At 38.0% G+C, this 17,185-nt stretch overlaps 1 protein-coding gene across 1 annotated transcript; it reads left to right on the top strand.

The window, feature by feature from the left end:
• Window positions 1–332: 332 nt before the first annotated feature.
• On the top strand, window positions 333–12,392 carry LOC140341206 (uncharacterized). Its single transcript, XM_072426769.1, has 9 exons — window positions 333–415; window positions 1,554–1,664; window positions 3,342–3,488; window positions 6,072–6,212; window positions 6,762–6,893; window positions 8,481–8,591; window positions 9,083–9,229; window positions 10,733–10,876; window positions 12,157–12,392. Exons 1-9 carry the CDS (start codon window positions 364–366, stop codon window positions 12,390–12,392), a joined length of 1,221 nt encoding a protein of 406 aa, XP_072282870.1. The 5' UTR covers window positions 333–363.
• The last annotated feature ends 4,793 nt before the right edge of the window (window positions 12,393–17,185 follow it).

Genomic DNA, 17,185 nt, shown 5'->3' with positions numbered 1-17,185 from the left:
TTTATATGCGAGTTTAAGTATATTGTGATTTACAAATCAACCACTAGGTGGCGCTGTGTGACTACTTTACATTGAAGGGTAGACAATTCTATTATTTAAAGTAAAAATTTTCTTTGTTACTGTTTTTTGAAGTGCAACAAACTCTATATTTTAACTGGAAAAGCTGGGGGTTGTCTTATACGCCCAGTCGTCTTATACCCCTGAAAATATGGTACATGCATTTTGCATCTAGTGTCCATTTAGTGACCTCCTACCATTCATTGTATCCACTCCCATGCCATTTCCTATAAATTAGGCTCAGCAGCCACCCCAACAATAGTTAGTGACAGAAGTGACACCTGTACAACACACCTTGCTTGGAGGATGAACAGCCAGCTCAGTTTCCTCTTCTTTCTTTGTGCCTTCATAGGACCATGTAAGTCCTTGCAGTAACACTTTATTACTTGGATAATCTAAAAAGACTTTAATTACTTTTAAATTACATTTATTCATTTAAATTTTTTTATTTTTCAAAAAAAATTCAATTTAGCTTTTACTAAATTTATGAAATTTTAGACATGTAAATTCTTTCGCAGCCTCAGCTTTTTTAATTTTTTGTTTTTCAAACATTTTAAGTTAGATGATAATTAAAACCTCCCAAATCAAAGATTATAAATTGCTACAAGCAGATGTTCTGTAAGATAAATGATGTAATTTTTTTGTCATGCAATATTTTCTCTACTGACTGTCACATCTGTATTTTTACATAAAAGTTAATTTTGGTGCACACAAACACAGCATAATACCTTTTTTGTTTTTGAAAACATTTAGATTAGATTGGGTTGAGGAAATTGAGAGCAAACACGCTTCAAACATGTATCAGGCTTCAAAATTGCATGACTCTAAGAAATGATGGGAAATGATGGGAATGTGTGACACCATAAATTGCCCATAGGTGCCACTTTAAAATCTTTTATTACCAGTTTAAAGTGAACCACATATGGTGGCCCTAAAATTATTGGTTTTGTATGTGTGGCTTCATCATTATTTTTGGTATGCATGCACACCCAGTAGACACATTCTTTTTTTATAGGCATAATGATGGTGGTGGTCAGGGAAAGGGGGCATTTTTATTTATTTATTCATTTGAATGATTTTTTTTTACTTATTTTGATTTAACTGATTTAAATTATATCATACGGAGTATGACAAGCCCCATATGTATATATATATAGCATTGAGCAGATTCTCCCTGTTCTATTAGACCCCTAATGCCAACATTGCACTCTGGCTAACCCAATAAGGCACGGACAGTACTTGATCAGCTTCTGCCCCAGCCAAAGCACCCAGGGTTCCTCCACTCTGAGGAAATACCACAAAAAAAATATATTAATATTTGCAATCTTTTAGATTACAATCTGCATGTTGATAATAAACAGTAAAGTAACATACAGTAAATATAGGAAACGTTTTTCACTATATGTTAATTAGCAATTTATTATTCATGGAAGATGGGTCCATTTACAAGGTTCTGTCAAATAATAATCTCTCTCTTGTTATAATGCATATTTCAGGTCATTGTCTTTCATGTCTCACATGTGTGGGAACAACTTCTTGTGTGGGATCTTACGTGACCTGTCTATCGGGTTACAGCTGCGGCTTGGCCTATCAAGAAGTCACTGAAGGTATGATTTGCAAAATATTTCTATTTCTATATATATATCAAAATAATAATGTAAGCAGAACACTTTAATAAGTAAATTGTTGCATTCTGAGAACAGCAAGTGAGGGTTTGATTTCTCTACTGGTTTACTTGATCCTTGAAAGCTATATTATCTCGGCCATGCTGGTCTTGTGGTGGTTCTTGGTCCTCAGCCAAGCTTGTTTTCTGGTGACTTTATGTCTTAAGCCAACCTAGTCTCTTGGCGTCTCTAGGTTTTAAGTCATATGATAGCTTTCCATTCTTAGCCACACTATTCTTTAATTCTCTTATTCTCTATTATTATTATACAGCATTAATTTAGAGCTGACATATTACACAGCGGATATGACTTTGTACAAAGTCCAAAGTCATATCATTAGATGTCCCCCAAAGGAGCTCAGAATTTATTGTCCCTACCATAGTCATATGTCTTTATTACAGTTTAAGGTCAATTTTGGGGGGAAAGCCAATTAACCTAACTGCATGTGTTTGGAATATGGGGGGAAACTGGAATAGCCTAAAGGAACACAGTGAGAACCTGCAAACTCCATGCAAATGTCCTGGAAACAAACCCAGAAGCTAGCGCTGCAAAGGCCAGAATGCTAACCTCTGAGCCACCGTGCCATTCTGATTGTAGTGTGGTAGTTCTAGGTCTTTAGCCATGCTTGCCTTGTGGTGGCGCTAGGTAAACAGACATGCTTGGCTTATAATGGCTCTTCATTCTCAACCATACAAGTTTTGTGGTGGCTCTAGCTCTCAGCCATGTTTGTTGTTTGGTGTTTACACCAAAATCATATTTCATTTTGCTGGATGTTGGAACATTAAACTGCCTGACAACAGGGTGCCCTAGGAGTGTTGTATTACTCTCTTTGCCGAGCCAGCTTCTGAGCCTCCTATCCCCATCGCCTGTTCATACAACATTTCATGTAACAAAACTTGAACAACAGCTCTGAGTCTACTGGGGCTGCTGAAATCACATCCAAGATGGTAGAACCCACCAGCGATCCATTGTCTGTCTGGGTTTAAATTTAGAATCAGTCAGAGTGCTGTAAAAGTTTTCTTGCTTAAGTAGTTTTAAGTATTCAGAGAAATGTCCTCATCCTGGCATCTTTTGTCTTCTTCTCTGGTCTTCTTGCTACACCACCCGATCTCGCATTGCACAGTTGCAATATTGAGCGTCATAGCCCACTGTAAAGGGGAAAGAAAAGAGAGATGATCTCACTGCACATGTGTGAAATCAGCAATAAAACAAATGCCCCTTCTGCTGCCAAGAGCCTCCTGGGATGCATAGAGTAGGTATCCCGGGAGGCTCTGTGGACAGTTTTAGGGGTCATGTCAATGGGTACTGTTTTTTTGCATATGATAAGTGTTTGGAATACACCTTAAGACTTGTTCAGAAATATCCAGTTGACTTCAATTGTGCATTGAATGTGGTAGTCTTGTATGTCACCTGAGCTGTGATTCTTTGGGTGCAGCATGGCCAGTGAAGATTCACTTGAACTGCAAAGCAGATCAAACACAACTTCAGTTTTTTGGAGAAACGCAGTATCTGGTTTAAACGTCCTTTGACACAAACCCTAAAACTGATAATGATGATGGTGAAAATAACATAACATGTTAATAAATCTGTATGAATCTGCTGTATATTTTATCTATGTAGATGTTACCAGCTATAAAAACTATATAAGATCATGTGTACCGACAAACAAGTGTAATAAAGTTGGCTCCATCACCTACTTCGGAGGCAAAATGAAGATGGGGATTTCATGCTGCAACACTGATAACTGCACTCCACTTCTACCCCAATGTAAGTTTATTTATTTAATAATAATATTTTTTAGTGGTCCCACATCTTTTTATTTTTTAGTAATAGATTGAGGAATGATTGGAGCCCTGTCATACTATTCAGGACATTGTAAGATTTACACTTGCTTCCTGTCCTGCAGACTATTTTACTGGACATGAAGTGAAGGGGAATTCTGCAACAAGAACTTTTTTTTTGTCTCAAATCTAAGTTTGTACAATCCTTCCAACCCTGAATTTTAAAAGAACCTGTTGTTATATATATATATATATATATATATATATATATAGCATCTATACAAAAATATTAAACCGAATATGGCAACTGTCTTGTATACAGTTTGTATATGGAAAACCCTCAAACATGTACATTTTTCCTTGTGTGATTGACTTTCCTCAGAAATTTTCACTGTGGTAGAAGTAAAAAAGTAGGCATCCCCTGTAAACAATTTTCAGTTTTGGAGGGGAGACTCCCTAAGAATAAATAATGGGATGTAGACACGGCAGCTCTCCTCATTAGAGCACATGGTGTACACCTGCCGATTTTAATAAATCAGACAATCCCAATCAAGATTCATTTTGCAAAAACAATAGTTGAACAGAACACTTTTTCTTCAAAACAAGTGTGAATCCGTAGCAACAACAACAAAAACAACTTGCAACAACATTTTAAATATATGAGATATAGGTGACCAGGTATTATATCTACTTCAAGGTCACATTCTTATTCTCATGAATTCACTAGATAAATCAGAGAGGGTTAGGTTTTTGCATCCAACTCCATTTTAAGCTTTTGTGACTCAGAAATCTACTTTTTATTTCATTCTTCTTTGTTTTGGCTGATGACTCAGTTCAGCATTTCGGTTTTCTTGACGGACTAAACTAGTAAAACAATAAATTAAGTAATAAAGTATAGACGTACAACTGCACAATGTAATAGTTTCACTAGGTATTAGGGCTGGGTTAAGATGAGCCAAAAGGTACGTCCAAATTGTTGAATCATTGACATTCTTTCAGCAAGACCATCCCAACCTTCATATGTGCACCAATCAGGGCAGTATAGCAATGTATCAAATCAATCCCTATTTTATATGGATTCTCCTTAAACTAAGTTTAGGTTTTTCTGATGAAAGGTGCTGTCAATGATATAAGATACAAAGACTTTGACCATGTTTTGGGGGAAGGCACTGTGCACACAGCTAGCTCCATAAGGACATCTTTATTGATTTTTGTGTTCAGGTACTTGAGTGGGTTCCAAAGAGTCCCTCAACTGTACTCAATACCTATTGGAATTATTTGAATGCCAAGTCTTCCGTTTCCACAAATTTTAGCATTTGTCTTCACAAATCCCCTTTGGGCTGAATGGGTTCAAAGTCCCCCAGCTATATATCTTATAAAAAGCTTTCCAAGTAGTATGGGTGCGAGTTCAGCTTCAAGGTTTGGGCAGAGAGGGAAGAATTGAAGTGGTAATTCCACATTAATGCCCACTTGGGGGTTTTGGAATAGAATATCCAAAAGTTCAGTACAGGTGTGACAGACATTTGGCCAAATAGCTTATCTCACTAAGCTCGTTTAATGCCTGTTTGAAGCAATTTGGTAGACAGTAGAAAGATTTATTACTCCTCATTGGTAAATATTTGGTGACAAAGATGACACAAGGATTAGAAAGAGAATGCCTGATATTGGACCTGTTTTAATAAAGCTCCCCAAAACTGGAGAAGATACACTATCACGAGAGAACATGGGTGATCCGGCAAACCTGTAATGGATCTGGTCCAGATTAAAAACATTTGCCAATAATAGCAAAAGATTTTTAAGAAATTCGTTCTAGATTTGCTGGATCACCATTTTCTGCAATGATAGTCTATCTTCTCCAGTCTTGGTGAACTAAATCTGACCCTTTATGTCAATAAAATCTTTAGTTGGGTTAGCTACCAGTAGGTATAGACAATAGACCTGTTTTCTATTGTTAAAGGAATTTATCCAAGTGGCTTACTCAGTTCCATTGGGTGTCAGCAATGTTCCCCAGCATTTATAGCCACATAAATATCCTGCTAACCTTTACCAAATCACCACATTAACATACTTTTCTCCATCTAGATGTTAACAAGAAACCAAATGCCTAACATATTCTCACACTTTCATGGCACCATAGTGATTGGATTATATAGGCAGGGTGGTTTCCTTGGACAATCAAATCTCCTTTGACACATTTAATGACACCCATTTAGCTTTGACACTGATACATCAAATGGTTAGAATTAGCATTAGTGGTTCCTTTGTTCTTTAAAATATAACACCATGTCATGTTTCCAGCTACCAAGGCACCTTCACCCAGGTTCAGGAAAATGTCAAAATTTGCTTTCCTAACCTTCATCCATTAAACCTAAGTTATTTTCATCCTAACCAACTGAATGTCACTTTCTGAAATGCCCTACCTTAATTGTTGATCTTACATATAGCTAAAAATAATATTCTGCTAAATTAGAGACTTAAAAGGTGTCTGTGATAAATACTTTTATATCATACATTATTAATATTATACTTTTGTGATATGTTTTTTTTTTTTAACTAAATCTTTTAACAGGGCCAGCTGACAGTTCCCAGACCAATGGACTGGTTTGTCCAACATGCAGATCTCAAAATCAGTACACGTGTACACCACAGATGAATATACAATGTACCGGCAGTGAGCAAACTTGCATATATGAATCTGCAATGACTGCAGGTATCTCAAACAAAATAATTGCATATATATGGTATATACTTTAATGAAAAAATATTTGACATGAGTCATTTTGCCCTGGTGCAGCCTCATAGATTATAATGGTAATTAATATTTAAGTACCTTTTAGTTATTTAGATACACTTGAATGTAAATCAATCTTTCAGTTGCTGACCTGATAACCCAAGCAACTATGAAAGCAAATATTACTTATCCGTGTCAAGCATCAACAATGATGGGTAATGACTGGAGAAGCTGATGCTAAAATACGGGGAAACAAAAAAAGCTTATTTATTCTTGAAGTTTAGCTGAGGTTGTCTGCCTTCCTATATATACTGTACCTCTTAATCTATGAGGATCTTTATCTCTGCATTTGCCTGAAAATTGCTCATTGGTTTCAGCCCCACATTTAAGTGCTGTCTTTGCAGAGTAGTATATAATAGTATATAACGTGTATTTTTACTTTTGAACAGTTGAAGTGTTTCCTGTTTCCTTTACAGTAACTTTACAAATTGCATTAAATTGCTCTTACATGTCTCATGTTTTTTTCAGCTTCTAGTGAAAGTGCACTGGGCTGTGCTTCCCCAGATCTCTGTAATGTAGGGGACTATTCCTACTCATATGGTAGTCAAAATATTTTTATGGGATTCTACTGTTTCTCTGGAACCAACGACGCTTTCTCAGGTAAGAAGGAATTAATTTCTCTCAAGGTTCTCATTAATCCAGGACATGCTATATCTAGAAATGGTAAATCACATTCAGTTGTACTTGAGTCCAGTGAACCAATTGGCTCATTCAGCCCATACTCCAGCATCTTGGTAGCAGCCACTGTCGACATTATAGGCTGACTATGGGACTGTTCATTCCTGGGACTCAACAGTCTTCCACAGTAGGATAAGCAGCAGTAGTTGCAAGAAATGGCGTTCAATAATATATATTGAATCAACACAATATTGCAAATAAAAGGACTAATGTTCGTATTCAGTCCAATTTCGCCCCAGATTAAGGTGGGCTGTAGCGCATGAAACATTGGATGTTGTTTTCTGTAACACTTGGGTGGCAAACAAAGTTTTTACACACTTTTTAGCAAGTGCGGGGCTCTTTTCCTGTTTTAGCATTCCAAGGGACTGACAGTATCAGCAGACCATTACTGAACCTTCTACCCCTATATATTTAGAACTGAATTTACTATCACCATAGGATGTACTAAAACAGATGTTGAATGTGGTGTGAGCCTCCAGCATATCTAGTCACTACAGCAAAAAGTCATAGCTGGAAAAAAAGTGGTGTGAAATTTACTTCGTCAAACACTTGAGTTGTGATACTGCTCTCTGACAACTCTGACTAAACTGAAAAAATCACACTTACATATAACTCCGCTGATCCCTCAATCATGCTGGAGCTTTAATCGATCGGAAAAAAGTGGTGTAAAATTTACTTCTCCAAACACTTTTGAGGAGTCGCCATGTTGCTCTCTGGCCACTGCAGGTATTTAAAGGGAAACTAAATTGAAAAATAAAAAAGTCACACCTATCTATAATTCCGCAGATCCCCGATCATGCTGGAGCTTTCCTCGATCGGATCCTGCCCCGTCCGGGATTTCTCTTTTGTCCCGGTGTGGGAGAAGCGATGAGCACCACTTCTTCTTCCTTCTTCTGGCTACGTCACCCGATTTTGCACTGCGTAGGTGTGGAATCGGATGACATAGCCTGCTGTAAAGGGGGAAAAAAGTTTAGCATTTCTTTCCCCTCACTGTAGGAAAATGTCCAGACCTCGGCCATGCACAGAATGTGCAGCCAGGAGCCTCTCGGGATGCGTGACGTAGATGTCCTGGGGGGCTCTGCGCTCCCATTCAGTCTTGATTATTGCAGCGATCAAGACAGAAAGGGGAGGTGTCTATAATATTTTAATGATTATACTTATAATATTTTTACTTTATAAAGGGTTTTTTTTCCCTTATATGCAAAGTAAAAACTTTGAGATTAGGTCCTCTATAACACTTCCGGGTTTGTGAATACTTGCAGTGGTTTCTCCCATACAACACTAAAGAATGTACCAGCTGGCGGTAGTCTTCACTGCATAAAGCAGGGGAAATTGATATTAAACCCATCAGGTATTTGGAATACTTACAGCGGCACATGTTTAAATATAAAATTATTATTTTCTCCTATGTCCATATATCTGGGATATGTTTATTTCCCTAGTGGCTGAACTTGACGGTCTTATGTCTTTTTTCAACCTGACCTACTATGTACCTATTTTGTTTTGCAGACACCTCATGTATCGTCTGCTCATCATCTAATTCCTTAACATGTACTGGCCCATCAAGGACAATGCCTTCAAATTACATGTGTGCATCTGCTTACAGGATAACCACCACAAGTAAGTAAAACAAAGGTTTGCCCCCTATTTTTTCCTAAATTCAAATGTATCACAACCTAAAAAAAATAAAAAATATTAAGCACTTTATTGGGGGCTTATTTTCTATTAGACTATTATTTTCTATTAGCACCATTTACATTTAGTCGTCTGATGCAATAATATGTATTGCATTAAAGTGACCTATTCACTTGAATGGGCTGCCAGTCTGAAAAAGGGGCTGATTGCCTGTTAGTACAAAAGTGGCTGTCTAGTGGCAGGAGGATTCCCCTTGGACTAAAGGACGACAGGCAACAAACGAAGTCCAGGAAAGAAGAAAGTCTTATAGAATTTTCAAAATTCTATCCACAAAATTTATCAGAAACTACATGATTGTGCCACATCCGAGCTGGCAGTAAATGCTGACCCATGATGATCCAGAACAATATCTGTATTATTTATGTCACTTTTTCAGATCACTTTTTATTCTTATTTATTCTTATTCCATTTTTTAGATGGAGTAAAAACATATGAGGTCGTCCGATCTTGGGCTCCTGTAAGCAAGTGTAATGTCGCTGGTACTATGACTGTGTCTGGCACCAGGATCTTGGTTGGTATAAGTTGCTGTGATGGAGGCAGCTGTAACCCATCAATAACAGACAGTAAGTGACTCTTCCTTTCCTTCTGATTAGTCATACTGTACCATCCATTGGCCAAACCAACATTTGCATAACAGAATATGTTTTGCCTTGGATATTGCTTTGTTATAAACCACCTGAATCCCAGGTGCTGTTTTGATCCTGCTGCACAGTTCTGTAGCACAGCAATGCATTGTATTGTATTATGTTATAGATAAAGTTGGGTGATATCATGGCTTTTATTTAGTTCCAAGAATAGGACACAGTTAAAGGAAAAAATAAAAATGTATTAGTTTTATGTTCTATTGATACAATCTTCCAGTTCTGAAAATGAACGATCAAGGTCTCTGAATATACTTTCTATACTTATCAGAGAACTACATATTCTTAATGCTACTGGCTACAATTCATGTTCAGAATTTCTTCATTTGTAGCCACCCCCATTGTAATGTATGCACCTACTGCCATCAGTGATACACAGTGCAGAGAATCATAGGACATTGTTTTTTATTTACAATTCATGCTCTGTTCTGAATGTCTTAATTAAAAGTCATCCCCATTTTCACTCTAGACACCTGAGTAACCGACCTCAACAATGATACTCAGTGCAAGGAATCATGAACATAGTTATCCTATAGACAAGATAACAGTTCAGCTACTCTGCTGCCCTCTAGTGTTTAGTTTAGTTCAAATACCTGTTAAACCTGACATAAATCTTATAACCTATTACTTTCTGCACTGAGAATTGTTTCTATCTCTCTCTGTCAACTACAGAAACCTTATGGTATGGAGAACGGGAAAGGGGGAGGTGTTTTGTGACCCCAGAGCTACAAAGATGCATCTCCAAAAACTTGAATAAAGAAAAGGAGAAAGTAGGGTATTTTAAATGCAGTAGTGTATTAAAAAGTAGACAAATATATACATTCTAACATCACACATTTAGTACATATACTTTATGTCCCTACAATCTCCTGAGCAATATGCCAGGGGGGATGTGGAGAGCTAGAGAATGACTCCTATTTTAGCGGAGATGAGCAAACAGGGGGGTTGAAAAATGGATGACGTGTTCTGACGCATTTCGCCCATGTTGGTTCTTCAGGGGACTTTTAGACATCGAAATATGAGTTAAGAGTGGGTTAAAGAAGAATCACAGCCACAAATGATTGACAGGGCACAATGATTGGCTGGTGGCTGGTAATGAAACAAGCTGGTATCTGCAATTTCCTATGAACCAAGGCGCCTGGTGGTGGTGCTGGTGGTTAGCATACAGCTGTATAGTATATGTACTAAATGTTTGATGTAACACTGTATAAGTTTTGTCAACTTTTCCTAATAGACTTCTGCATTTATAATACCCTACTTTCTCCTATTCTTTATTCATTTGCTATTGCACGTCCATAGGGGTATGCAGCACCTTAAATATTAAAGTAGGTGAATTGGTACACCCTACACTAGATTCATCTTTCAGATCTCCATAAACTTCACTTCATGTATTTATATATGTATGTTGTTATATTATTTTAACAGCAACAGCTACAAGCACAGTATCAAACAAAGTGAAATGTGAAACGTGTTACTCTTCAACCTCAAGCTCTTGTCAGTCTTCCAATGTCATGACCTGCACAGGAGATGAGACCCAGTGTGTGACATATGCGACGACAATCAGTTCAGGTAATTTCATACACAGCTTTATATATTCCATTTGCATGATGCAAAGATATTGTTATAATATATGTTTAGTGTGTTATTATTACACAGTATTTATATAGCGCCATCATATTACGCAGCACTGTACAAAGTCCATAGCCGTGTCACTTACTGTCCCTCAAAGGAGCTCACAATCTAAAGTCCCTACTATAGTCATATGTCATTAATGTAGTCCAAAGTCAATTTAGGGGGAAGCCAATTAACCTAACTGCATGTTTTTGGGATGTGGGAGGAAGCCGATGTACCTGGAGGAAACCCACGCAGACACGGGGAGAACCTGCACACTCCATGCAGATAGTGTCCTGGCTGGGATTTGAACCTAGGACCCTCTGCCAACCCACTGAGCCACTGTGCTGCCCATTATTTAACAATCCTTGAGAATACTAACCAAGGACATGGCTCATTTTTCTATCCTCCCACATGATGACTTTGTTAACTGTTGTGCCGTGGTGGATAGAAAAATCCCTGTGTCAGCTCCTACTAGGGTCCACTTCAAGCTTATGCAAGACAAATAGAGGATTTAGTTGGGGAGCCTTTGCCCTTTGGTCTAAGTTTTATATAGCGACCTGATCTCCATTCGCACCCACAGTTGTATTATCTGGTAGAAATAACTTTTAGTATCAAGTTCCAAGCTGAAAGTACTACATAGTCATTTGACCAAATGCCAAAAGCTGGATAGTAGTTTTGCCCCCACTGCCACTCCCAAGCCAATAAATGCAGCATCATGAAATTGTTTACTGTGATGTCACAGCATGTCATACAGAGCACGGCGCTTTTCAACCACTTCCATGATGGTGTCACTGGGGCTAACAAAGAATTATGTAATGAAAATTGAATAGAAAATTATAATAAGCAAGTTGACGGGAGTGTGGGGGCAGAGTAACCAGAGAATGAAAAACATAAACAGATTATATTTAGCTTCATTATCTTTGCTGGCTTAACTATATGTAGGCCCATTCTATTCTGTAAGTTTGTGGACACTTGACCATCACATCCGTAGGATCTTGTTGGGTATCCCATTCCCAAATATAACTATATTTATAAAGTTGACTCTCCTTTGGGGTCTTGCAACCGCCACTCTAAAAGGGATTGTTTTCCACAAGATTCCGGAGTGTCTGTGTTGGATGAGAAGACCTGGCTCTTAATTATAATTCTGGGTCACCCCATGTCACTCATTTTAGGTTGACATTTCTTTAATGAAAGTAAGAAGTTAAAAGACAATTATGTAATTTTTCTTCCTGCAGGATCGATCCCAGGATCATCATCTTCAGTTCAGGGCTGTGGTGTTAAAACCATGTGTGATGTTCAAAGCTTTTCCTTTGTTCTGGATTATATGACAGTTGAACATCGTTTTACCTGTGTTCCCACCACCAATGGAGGGAACAGCATTGTCGCTCCCAGAAGAGGGCTAGTCAGTTTCCCGTTTTTTTCTACAATTGCTGTCATCCTTATCCTTAATCAGTTTAATAAATATTCCTAAACTCCTTCACATGCATACTTCTGGACACAGGAATAATCTTGTAGAAGGAATTCAGGAAAAAAGTATGTGTATGGCCAGGAATGTAAATATTTTGTGGAAGTAGCATTACATATGTTTCATGTGTTTTAAATAATGTACAAGTGTAACATCTCCAGGTACATCTTGCCTCGCACAGAAATCACAGCACTCCCTTTGACAATCTTGTCTCTATTTTCCTTTTCAAAATGTATGTGCATTCTTTTTAAGGTGTCATTAAATAAAGACAAACTTTAAAAAATGCAAAGCAATTTGTATACCAAAAGTGTTTGTTTAACTCTTCTCTGTCAGCTGAGATAAGGTAATGGCCCCAATGTATTAGTAAGTTCTCAGAGGCTGAGAAAATACAATTTCATCAGTGAAGCTGGGCAAACCTGGAATGGCATTCCCAAAAGTCATTAGCTATTTGTTAGCAAATGTTTTTAATCCTGGACCTGGTGCATTGTTCATTACTCTACTTCAAAGGTAAAACATAGACATGGACATAAATACAGATCCATTGGTTTATTCCTTTTTTTTCCACTAAGCGGTGCTGTGTTTATTTTCATATAGCACAGGATAAATTGAAATTCCTACAGAGTACAGTACAATTACCCATTTCTTGCTGATATTTAGGTATGTTCATCTATCTCAGGTCACACAGAAGGATAAAACCAGCATTTTAAATAGGCAAATCACTTTGTGAATTGCTTATAAATATAATCCAAAAGGTTTGCCCTGACCCCTGAATTTTACATGTTTGTACTTTATATAAATAAACTTCAAAAAAACAAAAATAGCCCATTGCAAAGGTAAATTATTTGATTTGTCTTGGGCATTATACCTTACTACCCTCCACGGCCTTATGCTCCAGCTCAGGGGTGTCAAACTCAAATACACAGCGGGCCGAAATTAAAAACTTGGACCAAGTCGAGTGCCAAACTTAAAATTTATTGAAAAAACAATCTCAATAAGAAGAAACAAGAACACATGAGAAGAGCATGCAGTATTATGCAGAGGATTGATCTAAATTCCACTGCATATTACTGCATGCTCTTCTCATGTGTTCTTGTTTCTTCCCATTGTGATTATTGTTTTACTTTGCTAGAGAATGCAATGTGAAACCAAATGAATTGCTGCATTCATTTGGTTTCACATTGCATTCTCTGGCACAGTAAAACAATTATTATAGCAATAGCTCTATGATAATTCCTGATATTAATCCTGATAATTCCTGATTATTGAGTTTACCTGTGAGTATAAACTCTGCAGGGTCCACCCATAGGCTGCTGTTCAATAGACACGAGTGATGCCGCCACTACAATTCCTGGCATCACTTGGATCTATAAAACACGGGGCCAAGCATAGTAGGGAGGCCGCTGGTCTAGAGGCGCGAGTGATGCCGGGAATTGTAGTAGCGGCATTGAATGTGCGTCTATAGAACAGCAGCTTAATATGACTTGCAGCTGCCCCGCCATTACTATGGATTGCAGTAGCGGCAGTTTATATTAGGAATTCTTTTGGGGGCCAAAAAAAGGACGTGTTGGGTCAGATTTGGTCCGCGGGCCAGAGTTTGACACCCCCTGCTCTAGATGGCTACAGAAAGGCACGGGTCTAGTGCAAGGCTGGCTGGCAAGTTTAAACTACCAAATGAAACAACTTGTTATCCTTTGCNGTCACTACAAGGTACAAAGTATCTTTGCTCAACTTCAAGAAATCGGTCTGGGGAACAGAAATAGGGATGTTGTCATAGGTTAAGTACATATAAGTGGTAAGGTAAATGTTTGCAGTCTTCTGAAATGTTCTAAATATCCATGCCTGTTTACATGAAATGTACCTGGTTTTGAATATATATTTAATAAAACTGAGAAAACATTTTAGCATTTTCTTGTGTTATTACTTTTTTTTCTTTTCTGGGAAGTGAAAAAAAAAGTTAATCCTGCACCCTCATTCTGAGGAATACTTTGACAGTTAGGGCAGAAACCCTCCTGGACCTCAGAGCTTTGTTGGCAGGAAGCAGAGGATGGGAGAGTCCATTTCACAGTATGCACTGGAACTCTAGGACATAGCAGCATAGATCCACCGTAGGAGTGACAGGGATCAGATGGTTTCATTGTAGGAATATCAGGCAGAAACACGGCAAGTCAAGAAGAGATAGTTAAACAGACTTAGGTCAGGGCAGGCGGCAGACAAGGTAAGATCAGGCTGAGATCATAGCAGGCGGTGATAACAAAGACGAGGGAGGTTTAAATAGGGCTAGCAGATACTTGGAGGACAGGATTGAATTTAGAAACAATCTGCTTATTGGTTGCAGCACATCCCCCTTAGCTGTGAACAGCCTCAGTGTTTGTGCAGGGGATGCTGAGAAAGGTAGAAACTTTAGGGCTGAAGTGAAGGGCTAGTGATCCCGCAGGTTGCTAAACAGAGGAATGGTGGATGGAGTGGTAACATTGCACCTTCTTCTTGAAGGCCACCTTTTGGCATGGACATTCCTGGATGAAACCCAAGAGCTCCCTTCTAGCCCAAAACCTAGCCCAGGGGTCCTACAACCAAATGGATTTTACAAAACCAGCTTAACGATACAGAAGATCTTCAGAGATTCCAGTAGACAAAGCTTACAAGGTTAATGATGTCAAAAGTGAGGAGAGTAGTATCTCCCTATGTCCCTATATTCTTCAAAAACAATTATGTAGTGGCCTTTCTGAAAAACTCTAAATGGATTTATATGAAAAAGGAATAAAACAGACAGGATTTATTTATACACAATTTCATACATAATTAGTTGAATTTAGTAACATATTTGTTTTGCCAGCCCATTGTATCATCATGGGGTGGATTCTGTACTAGACATATACACAACTAATACTTTACAGTAACCCTTGTAGTCTGAAAACCTCGACACGTTTCACCAGTTTAGGCTTTTTCAGAGGTGTATGAAAGCGACTGAACCGTCTATACCAGGGGTCTGCAAACTTTTTTGGCTACTAGGCCATTTTAGGAGATGAAGAAGGCACACAAGGGCCGGACTCTCTCTCGAGTGCCGTGCTGATGGCTCCGCCCCCACCAGGAACGCCCCTGAAGGGAAATCCCTCTCCTCCAGAATGCATACGGAGGAGAGGGAAGTGTTAACGCCGGCCGCAGTAAATAGGGAAGGGAGGCATAACAATGAGGCTCATGAGCCACAGGTTGACGACCTCTGCCAGCCGGAATTAGGCCTGATCGACCAGGGCGGCGTTAGGCCAGAACAAACTACTGACTAGGCCATATCTGGCCTAAAGGCCGGAGTTTGCCTACCCCTGTTCTATACAATAGATCAAGAATATTGTTCCATTCATATTCATGTTAACTTTTTGCATAATATGTACGTATATTTGCAAACAAACTAATTGTTAATGAACGTATTGTGACATATATAAGTTCATTGATGCTATAAACATGTCAAAAAATGTAATTATATAGCTGCTTGTACATACCATAATAATGACAATACAATACAGATTACATTGAATGTTGCACTTTTTACAAGATTCAATGCTGTATGATCATATCAGATAAGCCTCATGTTCTCTTATGTTGTCAGAAAACTGTATGTGTCGGTGTACTAACCATTACATTGTTCATTCATATCATGCCTAGTATTATTTGTATAAATAAAGTAATATACAAGTAATGTAATGAGAGTATTTACTTACATTAGGGTTGCGACCAGTTCAAGTATACCTTGTTTATTAGGTTCTAAACATATTCAGCTTAGACTGAAATTATTATTAATAATATTAAACAGGATTTATATAGCACCAACATATTACGCAGTGCTGTACATTAAATAGGGGTTGCAAATGACAGACGAATACAGACAGTGATACAGGAGGAAAGGACCCTACCCCCAAGAGCTTACAATCTAGGAGGTGAGGGAATTAACAAACATTAGCAGGGGAGATATATAGTGGTGGGATGCAGCGACAGGTTTAATAAGACAGAAGAAGATGGGTAGGCAAGTTTGAAAAAAAATGGGTTTCATTTGCTGTTTTAAATGAGCAGAAAGTAGGAGCAAGATGAATTGGACGAGGAAGACCATTCCCGAAAATTGGGGCAGCTCTAGAAATTACCTTGGGTAGAGAATAAGAGAATGTATAAATTAATCTAGGTACATTTTGTATATGTATTTCAGCTCAATAGTGAGAATCAAATATGTATATAAATATATTAATAAAGAACGTAAGACCTGTAAAAAGATAACTAATAGACAGCCACCTACGACTTCTTCTCATCCCATTTCAGTACAAGCCACCAGCCAACAAAAGGCTGACAACACTGATCTGATTTCCGAAATAATGCATCAGTGCAGAAAACACAACTACAGAGATATTACAGAATAGAATATATATGGTTTGTAGGGGAATTATAACCACATTTTAAACCAACATTTCTCAAACTATTTACCTTGGGGGAACCCTTGAAATAACTTTCAGGTCTTCAGGGAACCACGGCCATTATTACCACATCCACAGCTCATTGTGTGATGGTCACTGGGAAGAATGTCATCTTTAGATGGCCAAAAAAAAGATCATTGGTGTGCTTACAGTCACAAATTTTTTTATAGCTTAGGGAACTCCTAGCAACTCCTGAAAGAACCTTGGTTGGGAAAACAATCGTATAAATATACAATGAAGAACAGAGTATTTCCAAAGATATTTGAATTTCAAAGTAATGTTCCAGGTGACACCCGGAAATTGCATTAATATTTAGCACTAAATTGTTAGAAGTTTTAAAGTTCA

The sequence above is a fragment of the Pyxicephalus adspersus genome, chromosome 11 (genome assembly GCF_032062135.1).
Source record: "Pyxicephalus adspersus chromosome 11, UCB_Pads_2.0, whole genome shotgun sequence".
Lineage (NCBI taxonomy): Eukaryota > Metazoa > Chordata > Amphibia > Anura > Pyxicephalidae > Pyxicephalus > Pyxicephalus adspersus.
This window is presented reverse-complemented; position numbering and strand designations above follow the sequence as displayed.